The 19,684-nt window shown below is 45.4% G+C and overlaps 1 protein-coding gene across 1 annotated transcript in view; it reads right to left on the bottom strand.

The window, feature by feature from the left end:
- Positions 1–1,527: 1,527 nt before the first annotated feature.
- grm7 (glutamate metabotropic receptor 7) overlaps positions 1,528–19,684 on the bottom strand; it is a gene marked incomplete at both ends in the record, with an annotated part of 210,728 nt that continues 192,571 nt past the window's right edge. Inside the window, 2 exons of the mRNA XM_079217911.1 lie at positions 1,528–1,577; positions 7,606–7,852. Of these exons, the coding sequence (XP_079074037.1) occupies positions 1,528–1,577; positions 7,606–7,852 (297 nt within the window). The remainder of the gene's footprint in view (positions 1,578–7,605; positions 7,853–19,684) is intronic.

Raw genomic sequence — 19,684 nt, 5'->3', positions numbered from 1 at the left:
CCGAGAGTGAGGTAAAGCTGGCTGAGGTGAGAGGGAACGCCGCATGCAGGTGCTGCAACAGGAAGTATGTTTTTCGCCGTTGGTTTGGCAGATGGAGCAGACGCACCGATCATGGAGGAAACCTTTTGAGTGACAGGAAACTTTGATTTGGGCGCTGAACGCACAAATGCGTGCGTCTAAAAAATATAACAAAACAAGAACATAGAAGCAACCGTACAAACGGGAGTTGCAGACGATGGACATATATCATTAACACCTATTACGCCACAAAATTCCCAGTTTTTAGTTTAGTTTCCTGTACGTTCACAACACTTCGGCACTCGATTGCTACAACCGGCGTCAAAATAAATCCCGCGCTCCTCCTCGGGAGTCGTGACTCGAACCTGAACACACAGACATGACAACGCGTAGAATTAGATTCAGTGTGACTCACAATGTCCGAAAAGATATGTTTAATCTCTGATGAGCGTCGCAGATAAATGTCCATGAATCCACTTAAAACTCATTTACGCTTCCTATCGCTGCAGAACTTGCCTGAGAATCTGCATGTTTTTAAGTTTTCTCCCATATCAAAGTAGCCCAGCGATAGTTGTCTGTACATTAACGCTGCTGATGGATAATTCAGCATTTTAATGGAGACTATTTGACTAAAATTGACAAATAAAGGCAGTGTCAGACTTTGAGAACCCCGGTACTTCAGCATTAGTTTGCGTGTCACTCAGCAAGAAGCTGATTGAACCAGTTTTCAGGGCCTTTAAGTTAAGGACGATTTTTTTTCTTTCTTCGTGGCAACGATCAGATTCCAGGTGGCAGCGTCAGCAAAAGCCCTCAAAAATCTCAAAGCGAAGAATATGGCTTTAATAAAAAACAAGATAAAACATTGTGCATCCAAGAAGCCAAGAGCAGAACAGATTCATCATCAACGTCATAACCAGCGTCGCCTTTAAAACCAAAGAAAAAGACAGAAATAAAACCGACAACCAAAGTAACATATAAGCCATAAAGAACCACGAGTGGGTGGGGGGGGTTTGGAAAAACTTGCAAGTTTTGAAGTACATGAACAGACAAGAGGAGGCGGGCTCCGTGGAAAGGTCACGTCCGACCAACGTTTCGTTTGACATCAAGGGCAGAGAGCGAATCAACACGGAGCCCCTCCCCCGCCGCCGCCATGACGTCGGCCATGGCGTCGGCCATGTTTGTCCTCAGCTCCATCAAAGGATTCATGTGTGCATTTTTTATTTTTTTATTCTTCGTAAACATCCTCACGTCTCCTTCGCCCTCCGTGCTTCCTCGCCGCTCTTTTGACCGAGCGGAAAAGTCTTAGTCCGGAAGGAAAAGTCCCACAATGCTTTGCTTCGGCATCCGTCAGTCTGTTGGTGGTCAATGAAGCACATGAGACCATAGAACTAAACAACGACAAAAAAATAAAACATACTTCTCTGCTTCTTCCCCCCCCTGCCTTTCTTAGGCAGGAGACCAGACATCCCCAAATATAACTCTCTCTTTCCAGTCTCTCGCTCTGATGCGTTAGATCACAAGGTCGTTGTAGCTCACGAATTTCTTCTTTGCTGCCGGACCTGAAACAAAATGAGAAACAAAACAGGAAGGAGCTTCAGTCACCGTGGCTGATGTATAAATATATATATGCAACAACAAATGATCTGGAAAAAGTATTGTTAATGTTGTGAAAGTTATACCCAGATGAATGAAATGACTCCAGAGTTTAAAAGAAGGCTTGATTTATGAACTCTCAAAGCGGGGGGTCGTGAAGTTTGGTGCGTTTGAGGCGCCTGAGATCAGAAAAGAGAATCCAGCTTCTCTTCTTTCATAATTCGGTGTCATATTGTGAGGGGGGCGCATCCTGTCAATGTGTTGAGAGCTCATAACTCAAAAGCAAAGAAAAGCATCTGCAGCCGAAGGGGAAAATCAAACCAAACAAAAAGTCCAAAATGTTAAAAATAAAGCTTCTGCAGCACAAGAACATGAACATTTTCTTTTGATGGAGTTCTCTTTTGTATGTTTTATTCGTGCAAAAGCAACGACCAGCACGGCGTGACCAGAGGATGCAGCTTCAACGTCAGTTGATTTTTACACTTAGTTGACGTTTTATTTTCAGTTTTCTGTCAGTTTGGTTGAGGCAACAAAACTACTTGGTTAGGTTTCGGAAAAATACACATATACACACACATGGTGTCAACAATATTTTCTGGTTTCAAGTGGAAGAACGCTCACATACCTAAAGTGTTTTCACTTAAATTGGATCTGGCATTTTTGCAGTGATTCTGGCTTGAGAGTGTATCGTGAAAAAACATGTTTTTACACATTTATGTGTTGTCTTATCCACCGCGAGCGTTTCCATCTATGTAACGACCCGATTTCCCTCCAGAACACCAAACCTGCTCTCTCTGAATCTCAAGGTCGAGGCTCGTGTGAAAATATGGCCCTGCAATGTTAAATGAGCAGGAAGAAGGGCGGAGTGTGTTTGTTTAGTTAGGAACTCCTCCCTATCCTCCCTATCCTCCCTTTCCTCCCTATCTCCCTATCTCCCTATCCTCCCTTTCCTCCCTATCCACCCTTTCCTCCCTATTCTCCATATCCTCCCTTTCCTCCATATCCTCCCTTTCCTCCCTGTCCTCCATGTCCTCCCTTTCCTCCCTATCTTCCCTACCCTTTCCTCCCTATCCTCCCTATCCTCCCTATCCTCCCTATCTTCCCTTCCCTACCCTTTCCTCGCTATCTCCCTATCCTCCTTATCCTCCTATCCTCCCTATCTTCCATATCCACCCTTTCCTCCCTGTCCTCCATGTCCTCCTTTTCTTCCCTACCCTTTCCTCCCAATCCTCCCTATCTCCCTATCCTCCCTATCCTTCCTATCTTCCCTTTCCTCCCTATCTCCCCCTGTAGCTGTACCCCCCCACCCCCCTCCCACTGGCCACCACTTGGTCCTCGTTGTCCTTCCAGTGACGAATGGCTTTGAGTCAAAAGCCCATCATCAATCACAGCGGCGGGGAGATAAAAGAGAAAATGGCATAATATGCATATTAAGGCCTGAAAGTGTCACCGAACCGCCTTGACTTTGTCACAATGTGTCTTCTTCATGCAGAGAGACGTCGCTAAGAGTCCGACAGGCCCAGCTGTCCAATCAGGCTGTGTGTGTGTGTGTGTGTGTGTGTGTGTGTGTGTGTGTGCATCAAACGGACTCGGCCTCCCGGATCGACAGGAATAACGTCTTGTTTCTTTGACAGCCATTTACTTCCACTAATTGACGGTTTGGATTTAAAACACGTTTATTTGACTCTTCTCTTCCACTTCATGACTACTTTTAAACGGAAACCAGATGCATGTATCACATCTCTGTTTCTTCTTCCTCTCTCCCGTTCATGGTCTCACGACCCCTCCGCTCCACCTGGAGACCCATGGAGGGGCCCGGCCCCCCATGGTGGGAACCACTGGACTAAACTAGCTAACTGCACATGCAGAAGTAGAAACGAGCAGCGACCCCAGTAACACGCTAGTCGTACATTATTAGGTAGTTAATACTGAAGTTATCTGGTATGTTTTTATTGCAGACCATAATACTTTTTCTTTTGATAGGTTCATGGTGTGTTTGCCAACTTTTGCGTGATACAAAATCAATATAACAGACACAAATGGAATGTGTGCTTTGTGTCACTCACACAAGTTGAAATAATAAACTATTATCGGTGTGTGAATAAATATGTTTAAACCATAGAGTCTATGAGAGCCTGCACGATGCTATTTTGAGTGGCTACAATGTTAGCAATGTTAGCGTAGCCTCCATTCAGAAAAACAAGCCTTTTAAAGATTGCTTGCATGTTATCTCGCGGGATGGGCCTGACAAAGCACCAGAGTGGTACGTTTTACAAAACCGCCATCATGTTGCAGATATTTCTTCACCTTTTTTGATCCATTCGCAGCAAATTTTGGGTTCATTTTGGGTTCACACAGCCGGAGGGAACCAGATGAATTCAGCCGACGGGCGACTTGGACACCCGTTTAGCTTATTGCTTTGTGTTTACTTTAAGAACTACATTTACTTTTCTACCACACGTGACCGAAGCTGCTGCACTTCTACATTCCTCAAAGAGGGATTTGAACGTCGTGTCACATGTGCGTTCGTAACAAAAGAAATACAATGTAGCAGAGGAGTTTCACTGCAGGCAGAACCGGGGTCACGCAAAGAAAAGGGGAGTGAGCACCGCTTGTAAGGGTTGTTTCTGAGAGCAGCCGGGCGATGTGGGTTTTAAGAGAGATACAGAAGCCTTTGTAGTATCAGGAATCAGCTTTTAGAGATAGGAGAAAGGCTTGAGAGGCCTTATGAGAGCCAAATCAGAGAGATTTGGCTTTTGAAGAGCGGCCGAAGACAGAAGAGCAGCGAGAGGTAGACGCCTTTGTGGTCGGGGGATGTGGGGGAGAGAGAGGTATAGGAGGGAGAGAGAGATGAAGTCATCCTAAGTGACTGAGGGCCATTACAAGGTGCTGAAAGTGGAGAGTAGGGGGCCGAACGAGTGCAGAAAAAAGAAGAGAAATGGAGTGAGAAACGAGGGACAGATGGTCTTTGGGGGTCTGCAGGTCTTTAGGGAGTCTGTCAACGCTGCTCCGGTACCGCTGAGTCTCCTCTACCGGGAACGGACTCTGAATAGTGAAACATGCTGAGGTCCAGAGTCTAAAGGACACCCCACATGCTGAGGTCCAGAGTCTAAAGGACACCCCACATGCTGAGGTCCAGAGTCTAAAGGACACCCCACATGCTGAGGTCCAGAGTCTAAAGAACACCCCACATGCTGAGGTCCAGAGTCTAAAGGACACCCCACATGCTGAGGTCCAGAGTCTAAAGGACACCCCACATGCTGAGGTCCAGAGTCTAAAGGACACCCCACATGTTGAGGTCCAGAGTCTAAGGGAACCCCACATGCTGAGGTCCAGAGTCTAAAGGACACCCCACATGCTGAGGTCCAGAGTCTAAGGGAACCCCACATGCTGAGGTCCAGAGTCTAAAGGACACCCCACATGCTGAGGTCCAGAGTCTAAAGGACACCCCACATGCTGAGGTCCAGAGTCTAAAGGACACCCCACATGCTGAGGTCCAGAGTCTAAAGGACACCCCACATGCTGAGGTCCAGAGTCTAAGGGAACCCCACATGCTGAGGTCCAGAGTCTAAAGAACACCCCACATGCTGAGGTCCAGAGTCTAAAGGACTCCCCACATGCTGAGGTCCAGAGTCTAAAGAACACCCCACATGCTGAGGTCCAGAGTCTAAAGAACACCCCACATGCTGAGGTCCAGAGTCTAAAGGACACCCCACATGCTGAGGTCCAGAGTCTAAATGACACCCCACATGCTGAGGTCCAGAGTCTAAGGGAACCCCACATGCTGAGGTCCAGAGTCAAAGCCCTAACCCCCCTAAACAACAAGAAGCAGGACTGACTGATGAGCCGTGGTCATCGAGGTCCCACTGCAGGGTTCTACCTCTCGTGGTCTGAATCGTAGTTTTCGTAATTTAAATGCACCAAACGAGGAGAGCTGCAGCTTTCGGCCCTTTCATTAGTTTCTGGTTCCTCTTGTCGAGGTTGTTTGACGAGGAAACGATGTTGCATTTCTTCTGGTGGTGACTGTGGCTCAGTGGTTAACATGCCAATCAGATGCTCGGTGGTCCTTGCCGATGTGTCCTTGAGCAAGACACTTAACCCAGAATTGCTCCCCGTTGCTGTGTTTACGGTGTATAGAGCAAACATGCAAGTCACTTTGGATAAAAGCGTCAGTGAAATGTAATAATGTGTTCCTCCCCTCTCTCGCAATGTCGCTCTCAAGTGATGAAGACGGGATCGGCGCATGCAGCGTTGATGCCCTGAGGAGTGGAGGAGCCGTGCAGCAGAGCCGGAGGTCTTTGGGGTCAAACGTTCTGCGCCCAGAATAGCATGCGCTGTAAATCTGCCACTCAAATAGTCACATTACGCCCGTGTCTCCCTCCTCATGTAAAAGTTATGAGTCAATTCAAAGACGGCGATAAAGAGCCGTGGAAGCACACTTAACATTCCCTCCATCGCTCTCCCTCTCTCCTCCTCCGGACCGGCTCTCTCCCCGGCTCCCAAAAACCTCCAGAAGAAAATGGACTCAAGGTCGGAACAGCGAAGCAGAAGCAGAAGATGAATGTGCTCTTACCTCCGATACATTATGAAATTAGCCTGTCAGGAGGGAGAAAAACATTATTTGGTGAGTCGTCCCCAGAAGGGAATCCCACTGCGACCAAGTGGGAATTTGATCACATGCCATGTCATTTCAATTTGTGCACTTTTTTTAAATTTATGGAACATTCAAATTGAAGCTTTCTTTATTTTGTTAAATTCATTTTATTACAATCCTAATTTCCTCTGGAGCTGGACTGTTCAATAAAAAAATGCGTGCTTTTGGTGTGCTACGTTCACACCAAAAGCATTGTGAATATTTGCAACGCTTTACTCACGTGAGTTTACTTACTTTATGTGGTTAATTTGTTTCATTCGCTTTTTTGGGAAATCTATCTCTGTGGCTTATCTCCGTAAAAAGAGTTACCGTTTCCGCCATCCACCGTGGAAATAACCACTAGTTCTGCTTTATACTTGTTGTGTAAATCCACATCCGTGGGAACATCAAACTCCACGGTGTCTGGGTTCATAATATTATCCGTAGTCCCACAACAGCGTCTGAATGAAGCCGCTAGCAGCGCTACTTCAGGACCAGCAGCAGTTTGATTCAGCAACAGCAGGACGAGTGATGACGGCCCAGCTTCTCAATGCAACTCAATGAGTTGGAAAATGTAAACTTTTTGCAATGCCCCATTTGCTTCATTTGCATCATTCGCGTCATCCGGCGGAATTTCACGCTGTCCGCAACCATTCGCGTCTATGCACTGACTTTGCATGCAATCTACTCGCGCGGAAAATTAGCAACGCGTTTGGTGTGAACGCAGCATTAGAAGACCGGATGGAGCGCCACTGAGCTAAATATGGTGGCTTCAAAGGGACAACATTAGATTGCCATTATGTCAAAACTTACAAGGCGTTGACACCCAAAACAACCTTCAATGCAGGTTTCACAAATCCTCACAAATTCTCACATGAGAGGAGGAGTCTGAATGCACGACCTCGTTGTGGGCTTGAGTGGACGGGCGAGTGGGAGTTTGACGGAAGTCACTGAAAGAAGACTCAATGTCTTCGGTCCCGTCTGCACATACGCAGATGTGTTTGGGGAACTTACATTGTCCTCTAGTGCTTTGGCCTCTACCTGCAGACATGGGACACCTCCCTCTCAGGGAGACTTTTATTTTGAAAGTATTTCTAATATGTTTTCAGTGCCTCAGTCCAAGTATTAAGAAAGACAAATTAAATAAAATCTCATTCCACGTTAAAATCCAGTCGGTCCTGGAGGTGAAATAACCGCATGGTTGGATGAGTACAATAATAACATGCTTTATTACGTTTGGATTGATCCCAGGCTCCGATTTACAGCTCATTTAACACACTCTCCATGTGCAAGTGTTTTACACCCGTTTCATTTAGCCTTCAAACTCCCAACGGAGAGCCCGGCTGCAAGGGCAGACTTACTGTTGGGGTCGACGTTCTCGCACAGCTCCGTCTTGGCCTCCCCGTTGGGCCGGTCGCTAGCCTTGTGGGAGAGCCGGGACGACATGGTGGCGGCCGTGGCGACGGCCTTGAAGGAGCGCTTCCTCTTCTGCACGTTGAGCTCCGGGTGGAAGATGATGACGTAGACTTTGGGCATGTAGAGCATCCCGAGGGCCACGGACGCACTCAGGTTCATGGAGATGGTCAGCGTGGTCGTCTGGATGTAGAGCTGGAAGACAGTTTACAAAGGTTTATACCCACAGACTGTATGCAAGGACCCGCTGGTTATGAATTATGATCAAAAAGCGTCCCCTGCTTTATGGTCTGTTTGACTCTAAATGACCATAATGTACTAAATGAACATCATGCTGTATTGAAGAAGACTTGAAACTAGAGATTGAGACATAAACTACAATGTTTACTGAGGGAATACATCAAGAGAAGTAGAGTCATTTATATAGACTTCTATACAACCAGAGGAGTCGCCCTCTGGTGGTCAGGAGAGAGAATGCAGCTTTAACACATGAAGTATATACTTCTATACAACCAGAGGAGTCGCCCCCTGGTGGTCAGGAGAGAGAATGCAGCTTTAACACATGAAGCATAGACTTCTATACAACCAGAGGAGTCGCCCCCTGGTGGTCAGGAGAGAGAATGCAGCTTTAACACATGAAGCATAGACTTCTATACAACCAGATGAGTCACCCCTGGTGGTCAGTAAAGAGAATGCAGCTTTAAGACACTTCAGCATTGGCTGAATCGATATTGTCTTACACCCCTATTTGTAAGTAGCGTCTCCATTTTGAGCTACTTTTTACATTTATCTGAGAGCTGTAGCTACAAGTGTCTTATTACGTAATGAATATTTTTTTAAAGCGTATCAAATGCACTCTATTTAGATGCAAACTTCTGCTAGAAAGTGTTGTTTCCTCCCATCTAGCTCTGATCAACACGATGAGCACAGCATCTGCTCGTCTGTCTGATATAAATCACCGCGATAAGATGACTCGTCAGATACGCAGGAAAAACACTCATCGCATCGCTTAATTTTTTATATGAATAATTTGTGTGGTTGTATAATCTGCTCTTTACTGCGTGTGTGTTTTTTGTCTGTAGAAGCAGTTGCAATGTGAGTTTTCAGTCCTAGATTGGTGTGGAAAGATAAAGAGATGAAATAATACTAATAATTGGAAAGGGAGGAGCTTTATTCGGGACCCCTCGCCTCCTGACGCAGCAGGCCGGAGGATCCGACGGGGAGGAAGAAAGAGAAGGAGCCTGATCTCATCGCTTTCTTGTTATCGGGCGATAAAGGCTGTGTGGGATCGTAGATGAAGCCGAGAGCCGGACCACCGGCGAGGTTAAGTGGATCGTTTATCTTGTCAGCCTCCTGTGAGTTACTCCGGTCCTGCATTCATCTAAAAACCACACACAGGAACCTTCACTGTTAGATTAAAATAGCGTGTGCCGTGTTCTTGGAAGAATTAATTTCAGAGATGGAAAAGAAAACATCCCCGGTGGTGAAATGTACATTTACCGAAGTACGGCCGCTTTATCCTTCTCAAAGGGAAATATTGTTCTGCGCTATTTATCTGTAATTGTACGAAACCACATTTCTGACATTAAAAGAAAAGAGAATAATGAAAATGGCGCTGTGATAAATGAAAAATTCCAGCTTTGTTTCTTTTCTTTCTTTCTATATATATTGTATGGAAGATAACAGGAAGGCCGCTAAAGCGCATGCACACTTACTATCTCATAATTTCGACCTTCTATCTCATAATCATGATTTACCATGGGGATATTTTTTATATCACAACTAAATTGTCATTAAATTATTTTCTTTTACGGCAGAATGGGCTTCCATACTATTGTGTGTGGAGGGAAATAAAAACGTGATTTGATAATGTAATTATCCATATCTTGCACTATTTTGTTTCTATTCTTTTTACACTCTTACATTGTGTTTAAATGTATCTTCTGCTTTTTCCCACTGCCTTTTATGTCCAATATAAAGCACTTTGAACTCCCCTGTTGCTGAAACGTGCTGCTCAAATAACTAAATCTGTCGTCAAAAGTACCACAAACACCGAGGCATTTCCAGCGTCCCTGAATGCAACTTTCAAAACACATGAAACAAAACAACAAAGATATTCCATTCGGTCAGATGTATTCGAGCGTCAGGATTGGTGAGGATTATAACCTGCGTCCCGGTGAACATCCGTTACCCACACAGCTATTCCATTAATATATCCCAGCATGCATCATTCTGCTCATTCCTGCCGACAGCACGTCTCACGTTCAAGTCGAGACGGAGAGCAAAACTAATCGTTATTAAATCACTCGCCGCTCCTGGAGCAAACAGGAGGCGGACCCAGCTGGAGGAAGTCGTCCTTCAGGGAATCAACAGGGTTGTGAAATAAGAGACGAAGACACTGAGACGCGTGAGGGACGACAACTGAGAGGACGAGTCAACAACTGAGAGGACGACAACTGAGAGGACGACAACTGAGAGGACGAGTCAACAACTGAGAGGACGAGTCAACAACTGAGAGGACGAGTCAACAACTGAGAGGACGACAACAGAGAGGACGAGTCAACAACTGAGAGGACGAGTCAACAACTGAGAGGACGAGTCAACAACTGAGAGGACGAGTCAACAACTGAGAGGACGACAACAGAGAGGACGAGTCAACAACAGAGAGGACGAGTCAACAACTGAGAGGACGAGTCAACAACTGAGAGGACGAGTCAACTACTGAGAGGACGAGTCAACAACTGAGAGGACGAGTCAACAACTGAGAGGACGAGTCAACAACTGAGAGGACGACAACAGAGAGGACGAGTCAACAACTGAGAGGACGAGTCAACAACTGAGAGGACGAGTCAACTACTGAGAGGACGAGTCAACAACTGAGAGGACGAGTCAACAACTTAGAGGACGACAACTCAGAGGACGACAACTGAGAGGACGAGTCAACAACTGAGAGGACGACAACTGAGAGGACGACAACTGAGAGGACGAGTCAACAACTGAGAGGACGACAACTGAGAGGACGACAACTGAGAGGACGAGTCAACAACTGAGAGGACGAGTCAACAACTGAGAGGACGAGTCAACAACTGAGAGGACGACAACAGAGAGGACGAGTCAACAACTGAGAGGACGAGTCAACAACTGAGAGGACGAGTCAACTACTGAGAGGACGAGTCAACAACTGAGAGGACGAGTCAACAACTTAGAGGACGACAACTCAGAGGACGACAACTGAGAGGACGAGTCAACAACTGAGAGGACGACAACTGAGAGGACGACAACTGAGAGGACGAGTCAACAACTGAGAGGACGACAACAGAGAGGACGAGTCAACTACTGAGAGGACGAGTCAACAACTGAGAGGACGAGTCAACAACTTAGAGGACGACAACTCAGAGGACGACAACTGAGAGGACGAGTCAACTACTGAGAGGACGAGTCAACAACTGAGAGGACGAGTCAACAACTTAGAGGACGACAACTCAGAGGACGACAACTGAGAGGACGAGTCAACAACAGAGAGGACGAGTCAACAACTGAGAGGACGAGTCAACAACTGAGAGGACGAGTCAACAACAGAGAGGACGAGTCAACAACTGAGAGGACGAGTCAACAACAGAGAGGATGAGTCAACAACAGAGAGGACGAGTCAACAACTGAGAGGACGAGTCAACAACTGAGAGGACGAATCGACAACTGAGAGGACGACAACTGAGAGGACGAGTCAACAACTGAGAGGACGACAACTGAGAGGACGAGTCAACAACTGAGAGGACGAGTCAACAACTGAGAGGACGAGTCAACAACTGAGAGGACGACAACTGAGAGGACGAGTCAACAACTGAGAGGACGAGTCAACAACAGAGAGGACGAGTCAACAACTGAGAGGACGACAACTGAGAGGACGAGTCAACAACTGAGAGGACGACAACTGAGAGGACGAGTCAACAACTGAGAGGACGAGTCAACAACGGAGAGGACGAGTCAACAACTGAGAGGACGACAACTGAGAGGACGAGTCAACAACTGAGAGGACGAGTCAACAACTGAGAGGACGACAACTGAGAGGACGAGTCAACAACTGAGAGGACGAGTCAACAACTGAGAGGACGAGTCAACAACAGAGAGGACGAGTCAACAACTGAGAGGACGAGTCAACAACTGAGAGGACGACAACTGAGAGGACGAGTCAACAACTGAGAGGACGAGTCAACAACTGAGAGGACGACAACTGAGAGGACGAGTCAACAACTGAGAGGACGAGTCAACAACTGAGAGGACGACAACTGAGAGGACGAGTCAACAACTGAGAGGACGAGTCAACAACTGAGAGGACGAATCGACAACTGAGAGGACGAATCGACAACTGAGAGGACGACAACTGAGAGGACGAGTCAACAACTGAGAGGACGAGTCAACAACTGAGAGGACGACAACTGAGAGGACGAGTCAACAACTGAGAGGACAAGTCAACAACTGAGAGGACGAGTCAACAACTGAGAGGACGAGTCAACAACTGAGAGGACGACAACTGAGAGGACGAGTCAACAACTGAGAGGACGACAACTGAGAGGACGACAACTGAGAGGACGAGTCAACAACTGAGAGGACGACAACTGAGAGGACGACAACTGAGAGGACGAGTCAACAACTGAGAGGACGACAACTGAGAGGACGAGTCAACAACTGAGAGGATGAGTCAACAACTGAGAGGACGACAACTGAGAGGACGAGTCAACAACTGAGAGGACAAGTCAACAACTGAGAGGACGAGTCAACAACTGAGAGGACGAGTCAACAACTGAGAGGACGAGTCAACAACTGAGAGGACAAGTCAACAACTGAGAGGACGAGTCAACAACTGATGTTGCATTGTTTCTTCACTATCAAACACAGTTGTTCATGTCGTCCATGTTTCTCTCTGGACACCCTGCTGTTGTGGACACAATTTGTTTTTTTCACAACAAACAGCATTTAAATAAACCCGACTGCATGTCGACCGACTAGAAATCCCTTCAGTTGGTTTGTGCTGCGTTGAGAAAGAGAACAATGAGGTGATTAAAGCCTCGTCCGGCTGCAGTGAAACATCTCTGATCTGCTTCCAAACACACACACCACAGTTTCATGAGCTGCCCGTCGGTGAAGCCGGAGTTCGAACACATCTCTCGTCATCAGAGGCTTTTCCCGTCTCGTCTAATCGTTTGTGTTTGAAGAGTTTGTCTGTCGACCCGTCTCAGCGGGGGGTGCAGCGGCGTGGGCGCAGACAAAGTCCATTAATTCTCCTTCCCTGGGCTCTGTGACAGGGGGAGGACTCACTATGACTCTGAGCGGTGACAGAATGCATTCAGTGTGGGAGGAGACACTGCAACCCGGTTAGTTCACAGCATGCTGGGAAAGTTCCACTCGTCAGCAACAGTTACACCTCCTTCTGCTGCTCTGTCCGATTTTAGCGACTGCTAAAATAAGTGAATTATATTAATCTTAATCTGATGATTATCTATGTTTGTTTTCAAACATAATTATTCAATAATTCCCCTCTGGACTGATTGTATAGAAGTCTATGCTTCATGTGTTAAAGCTGCATTCTCTCTCCTGACCACCAGGAGGCGACTCCTCTGGTTGTATAGAAGTCTATGCTTCATGTGTTAAAGCTGCATTCTCTCTCCTGGCCACCAGGAGGCGACTCCTCTGGTTGTATAGAAGTCTATGCTTCATGTGTTAAAGCTGCATTCTCTCTCCTGGCCACCAGGGGGTGACTCCTCTGGTTGTATAGAAGTCTATGCTTCATGTGTTAAAGCTGCATTCTCTCTCCTGACCACCAGGGGGTGACTCCTCTGGTTGTATAGAAGTCTATGCTTCATGTGTTAAAGCTGCATTCTCTCTGCTGGCCACCAGGGGCGACTCCTCTGGTTGTATAGAAGTCTATGTTTCATGTGTTAAAGCTGTATTCTCTCTCCTGGCCACCAGGGGGTGACTCCTCTGGTTGTATAGAAGTCTATGCTTCATGTGTTAAAGCTGCATTCTCTCTCCTGACCACCAGGGGCGACTCCTCTGGTTGTATAGAAGTATATGTTTCATGTGTTAAAGCTGTATTCTCTCTCCTGGCCACCAGGGGGTGACTCCTCTGGTTGTTTAGAAGTCTATATAAATGACTACCGGTTAACTTTGGGCGGATGAGCCTTCTTTAATCTTAATAAATAAAATAAAAGTCAACCACATTTCCATTTCATTTCAAAAACATTGACAAAAAGGATTCATGCATAAAGATGATTCTGTTTCTCTCGCACAACATTTACTTGATGTGTTTTTTAGTGTCCACAGCATCACAATCACAGCTGATATGATTACTATGTTCACAAAACCACAACTGCATGAAGTTCATGTTGTCTATTAGTCTATTTTCATCCAAATGCAGCACAATTTATGAACAAATAATTCCCATAAAATCCTGAAAATATCACATGAATGAACATTTGCTTCTCTCCACTCCCGTTGTGTGAATATGTGTATAATATATATTTATATATAAACAGCTAAATTCTCCAGTAGGTGCCATAAACCACGACAGGAGGGGAAAAAGGCCCTGAGACGAGGTCATTATAAGAGCTCAAACGAGGGAAAACATTATGGAAATATGACATTTCTGCCTGTATTAATGTGAGGAAGGTTCCCGTCTCCTCATCGCTGCAAACAGACCAGATCCGTCCTCGGGCTTCATTATGTCATTATGTATTCTCTGTTTATGCTTTTATCCACACAACAACTTTTACACCTCAAACAGGAAACTCTTAAAAGGATTTTTTAATATATTTGTTTTATGCCTGAATTGAAAAAGTCCATAAAACAGATGGAAACAGAGCTTATGTGTCTCTGTCGTACTCTCAGTAAAATGAACGGATCAAGGAATCGGGAAAATAAAACTCAACAGCGTGAAGACTTCGGTCGTCTATCAGAGAATAAACTCACATTTTTACATCCAAATGTATCAAACTGAAATACAGATTGTTATATTTGATATATATATATATATATATATATATATATATATATATATATATATATATATATATATATAAATATATATATATATATATATATACATATATTATACATATATATATATACATATATATATATATTGTACATATATATATGTACATATATATGTATACATATATATGTATAATATATATATATAAATATATATTATACATATACACATATTTTCATAACATTTTAAATTTACATTTATTATTTTTTGGGGGATGTTTACAAAGAATATATGTGGTAGATTTTATCTTACAAATACTCTTAACTGTTGGCATTCCTGGCATCGTGTATTTGTAACTCATTGACACTCTTTATTGTTTGTCTCATTTCCCACAAATAGATTATGTTATCTATATTTATTCATTTTTATTCGACTTCTTAATGTGTTTTCTCTGTAAACTCAGTTTGTAGACTTGTCATATGATTAAATGTTATTATTATGAATTGTGTATTATTATTATTAAAGCTACAAAGTTGCCAAATATGATTTAATATACTACAATGCATTCTTTTTATTCTTATTTGTTTATCACTTATTCAATTATTTTGCCTTCTCAAACTATCTTATTTATCTGAAATTTGAAAAGTTTAAACAAACAACGTCTGTTTAAGGAAAAAGTCAAAACTTATTTTAACATTCATGCTTTACATTAATTCCAATAGTTTATTTTTTCTAGATATATTTTTTTCTCATAATTGTTTTTATGTTTTTTATATGTCAAAATAGTTGTTTTACCATTATCAACTTTATTATTATTATCCTAATTAGTATACTTTTTTTTCACAGTTTTTGCTCCTTTGAGCTGCATCTCATGTTATGAAAGGTGCTTTCAAAATAAAAGCTTCTTCTTCTCGTTAGTATTATTTACAGTATTTGTGCTTTATGCTGCTGCAACAACCGGATTTCTTTGCCGGCATTAATAAGATTGAAGGAGACTTTTCCTTCACCACACAAGACTGACAGGGAGGACAGGAACATGTGGACCAAAAAACAAGTTCATAGTTCTATTATTTATATTTTTAATCATGTTTCATTGACGATTCCCATTTTTTCAGATCCCCCCCAAGCCAGTGCCCCCGAGGCCCCGCCGTGGCCCCCGGCTCCTTCATGGGTATTCAGGTCTATTGAACGTCCCTCAGGACGCGGCGTGCTGCCGTCACCGTCAACATTACGCTCCCTGTGATTAGATTCATTGCAGGCATTCAGGATATTCACCGTGGATATTTTGTCTCTAATGGCTCCGCTTTTATATCGCCGCCCTCCTTCAGTCCGATAAAACATAAAGACGGCATCAAGTCAAGGGCGGCGGGGGTATTAAACATCCTTCTGACGCGGCTGAGAGCCTCGCACTCTTTAAGAGCGCCTCGCAGAGAGAACCAGAGAAAAAAAGCTGCAGAAGTTGTTTATGATGAGATGAGCTATTACACCCACTTGTGAAAGTGTAAAGAGCTTTAAATGGAGTCCACAGAAGCGTGGAGGTGGAGGAAGAGCGAGGTTGTAGAGACGAGATGTTTACAGTCTTACTGTTCGCTTCAAAATCTCAGTCCACAAACCAACGGGGGACGACTACGTCTACGACTACGACTACGTCCACAACTACGACTACGACTACGTCTACAACTACAACTACGACTATGTCCACAACTACGACTACGACTACGACTACGTCCACAACTACGACTACGACTACGTCTACAACTACAACTACGACTATGTCCACAACTACGACTACGACTACGTCTACAACTACGACTACGACTACGACTACGTCTACGACTACGTCCACAACTACGTCTACGACTACGACTACGTCCACAACTACGACTACGACTACGTCCACAACTACGACTACGACTACGTCTACAACTACAACTACGACTATGTCCACAACTACGACTACGACTACGACTACGTCCACAACTACGACTACGACTACGTCTACAACTACAACTACGACTATGTCCACAACTACGACTACGACTACGTCTACAACTACAACTACGACTATGTCCACAACTACGACTACGACTACGTCTACAACTACAACTACGACTACGACTACGACTACGTCCACAACTACGACTACGACTACGACTACGTCTACAACTACAACTACGACTACGACTACGACTATGTCCACAACTACGACTACGACTACGACTACGACTACGTCCACAACTACGACTACGACTACGTCCACAACTACGACTACGACTACGATTACGTCCACAACTACGACTACGACTACGTCCACGTCTACGACTACGACTACGTCCACAACTACGACTACGACTATGTCCACGTCTACGACTACGACTACGACTACGTCCACAACTACGACTACGACTACGACTACGTCTACGACTACGACTACGTCCACAACTACGACTACGACTACGACTACGACTACGACTACGTCCACGTCTACGACTACGTCTACGACTACGACTACGACTACGTCCACAACTACGACTACGACTACGACTACGTCCACAACTACGACTACGACTACGACTACGACTACGACTACGACTACGTCCACGTCTACGACTACGTCTACGACTACGACTACGACTACGTCCACAACTACGACTACGACTACGACTACGTCCACAACTACGACTACGACTACGTCTACGACTACGACTACGTCCACAACTACGACTACGACCACGACTACGTCTACGACTACGACTACGTCCACAACTACGACTACGTCCACAACTATGACTACGTCCACAACTACGACTACGTCTACGTCTACGACTGCGTCTACGTCTACGACTACAGCTACGTCTACGTCCACAACTACGACTACGACTACGTCTACGTCTACGTCTACGACTACAGCTACGTCTACGTCTACGGCTACGACTACGACTACCTCTACGACTACGTCTACGTCTACGACTACAGCTACGTCTACGTCTACGGCTACGACTACGTCTACGTCTACGACTACGACTACCTCTACGACTACGTCTACAGCTACGTCTACGTCTACGGCTACGACTACGACTACGTCTACGGCTACGACTACGTCTACGACTACGACTACGTCTACGTCTACGACTACGACTACGACTACGTCTACGTCTACGACTACGACTACGTCTACGTCTACGGCTACGGCTACGACCACGTCTACGACTACGACTACGTCTACGTCTACGTCTACGACTACGTCTACGTCTACGACTACAGCTACGTCTACGTCTACGGCTACGACTACGTCTACGTCTACGACTACGACTACCTCTACGACTACGTCTACAGCTACGTCTACGTCTACGGCTACGACTACGACTACGTCTACGGCTACGACTACGTCTACGACTACGACTACGTCTACGTCTACGACTACGTCTACGTCTACGACTACGACTACGACTACGTCTACGTCTACGACTACGACTACGTCTACGTCTACGGCTACGGCTACGACCACGTCTACGACTACGACTACGTCTACGTCTACGTCTACGACTACGTCTACGTCTACGACTACGTCTACGTCTACGTCTACGTCTACGACTACGACTACGTCTACGTCTACGACTACGTCTACGTCTACGGTTACGACTACGTCTACGACTACGACTACGACTACGTCTACGTCTACGTCTACGTCTACGACTACGACTACGTCTACGACTACGTCTACGTCTACGGCTACGGCTACGACCACGTCTACGGCTACGACCACGACTACGGCTACGACTACGACTACGTCTACGTCTACGACTACGTCTACGACTACGACCACGTCTACGTCTACGACTACGTCTACGTCTACGTCTACGACTACGTCTACGACTACGACTACGTCCACAACTACGACTACGACTACGTCCACAACTACGACTACGACTACGTCTACAACTACAACTACGACTATGTCCACAACTACGACTACGACTACGTCTACAACTACGACTACGACTACGACTACGTCTACGACTACGTCCACAACTACGTCTACGACTACGACTACGTCCACAACTACGACTACGACTACGTCTACAACTACAACTACGACTATGTCCACAACTACGACTACGACTACGTCTACAACTACAACTACGACTATGTCCACAACTACGACTACGACTACGTCTACAACTACAACTACGACTACGACTACGACTACGTCCACAACTACGACTACGACTACGACTACGTCTACAACTACAACTACGACTACGACTACGACTATGTCCACAACTACGACTACGACTACGACTACGACTACGTCCACAACTACGACTACGACTACGTCCACAACTACGACTACGACTACGACTACGACCACGTCCACAACTACGACTACGACTATGTCCACGTCTACGACTACGACTACGTCCACAACTACGACTACGACTATGTCCACGTCTACGACTACGACTACGACTACGTCCACAACTACGACTACGACTACGACTACGTCTACGACTACGACTACGTCCACAACTACGACTACGACTACGTCTACAACTACAACTACGACTATGTCCACAACTACGACTACGACTACGTCTACAACTACGACTACGACTACGACTACGTCTACGACTACGTCCACAACTACGTCTACGACTACGACTACGTCCACAACTACGACTACGACTACGTCTACAACTACAACTACGACTATGTCCACAACTACGACTACGACTACGTCTACAACTACAACTACGACTATGTCCACAACTACGACTACGACTACGTCTACAACTACAACTACGACTACGACTACGACTACGTCCACAACTACGACTACGACTACGACTACGTCTACAACTACAACTACGACTACGACTACGACTATGTCCACAACTACGACTACGACTACGACTACGACTACGTCCACAACTACGACTACGACTACGTCCACAACTACGACTACGACTACGACTACGACTACGTCCACAACTACGACTACGACTACGTCCACGTCTACGACTACGACTACGTCC

The sequence above is a fragment of the Taurulus bubalis genome (genome assembly GCF_910589615.1).
Source record: "Taurulus bubalis genome assembly, chromosome: 5".
Classification (NCBI taxonomy): Eukaryota; Metazoa; Chordata; class Actinopteri; order Perciformes; family Cottidae; genus Taurulus; species Taurulus bubalis.
This window is presented reverse-complemented; position numbering and strand designations above follow the sequence as displayed.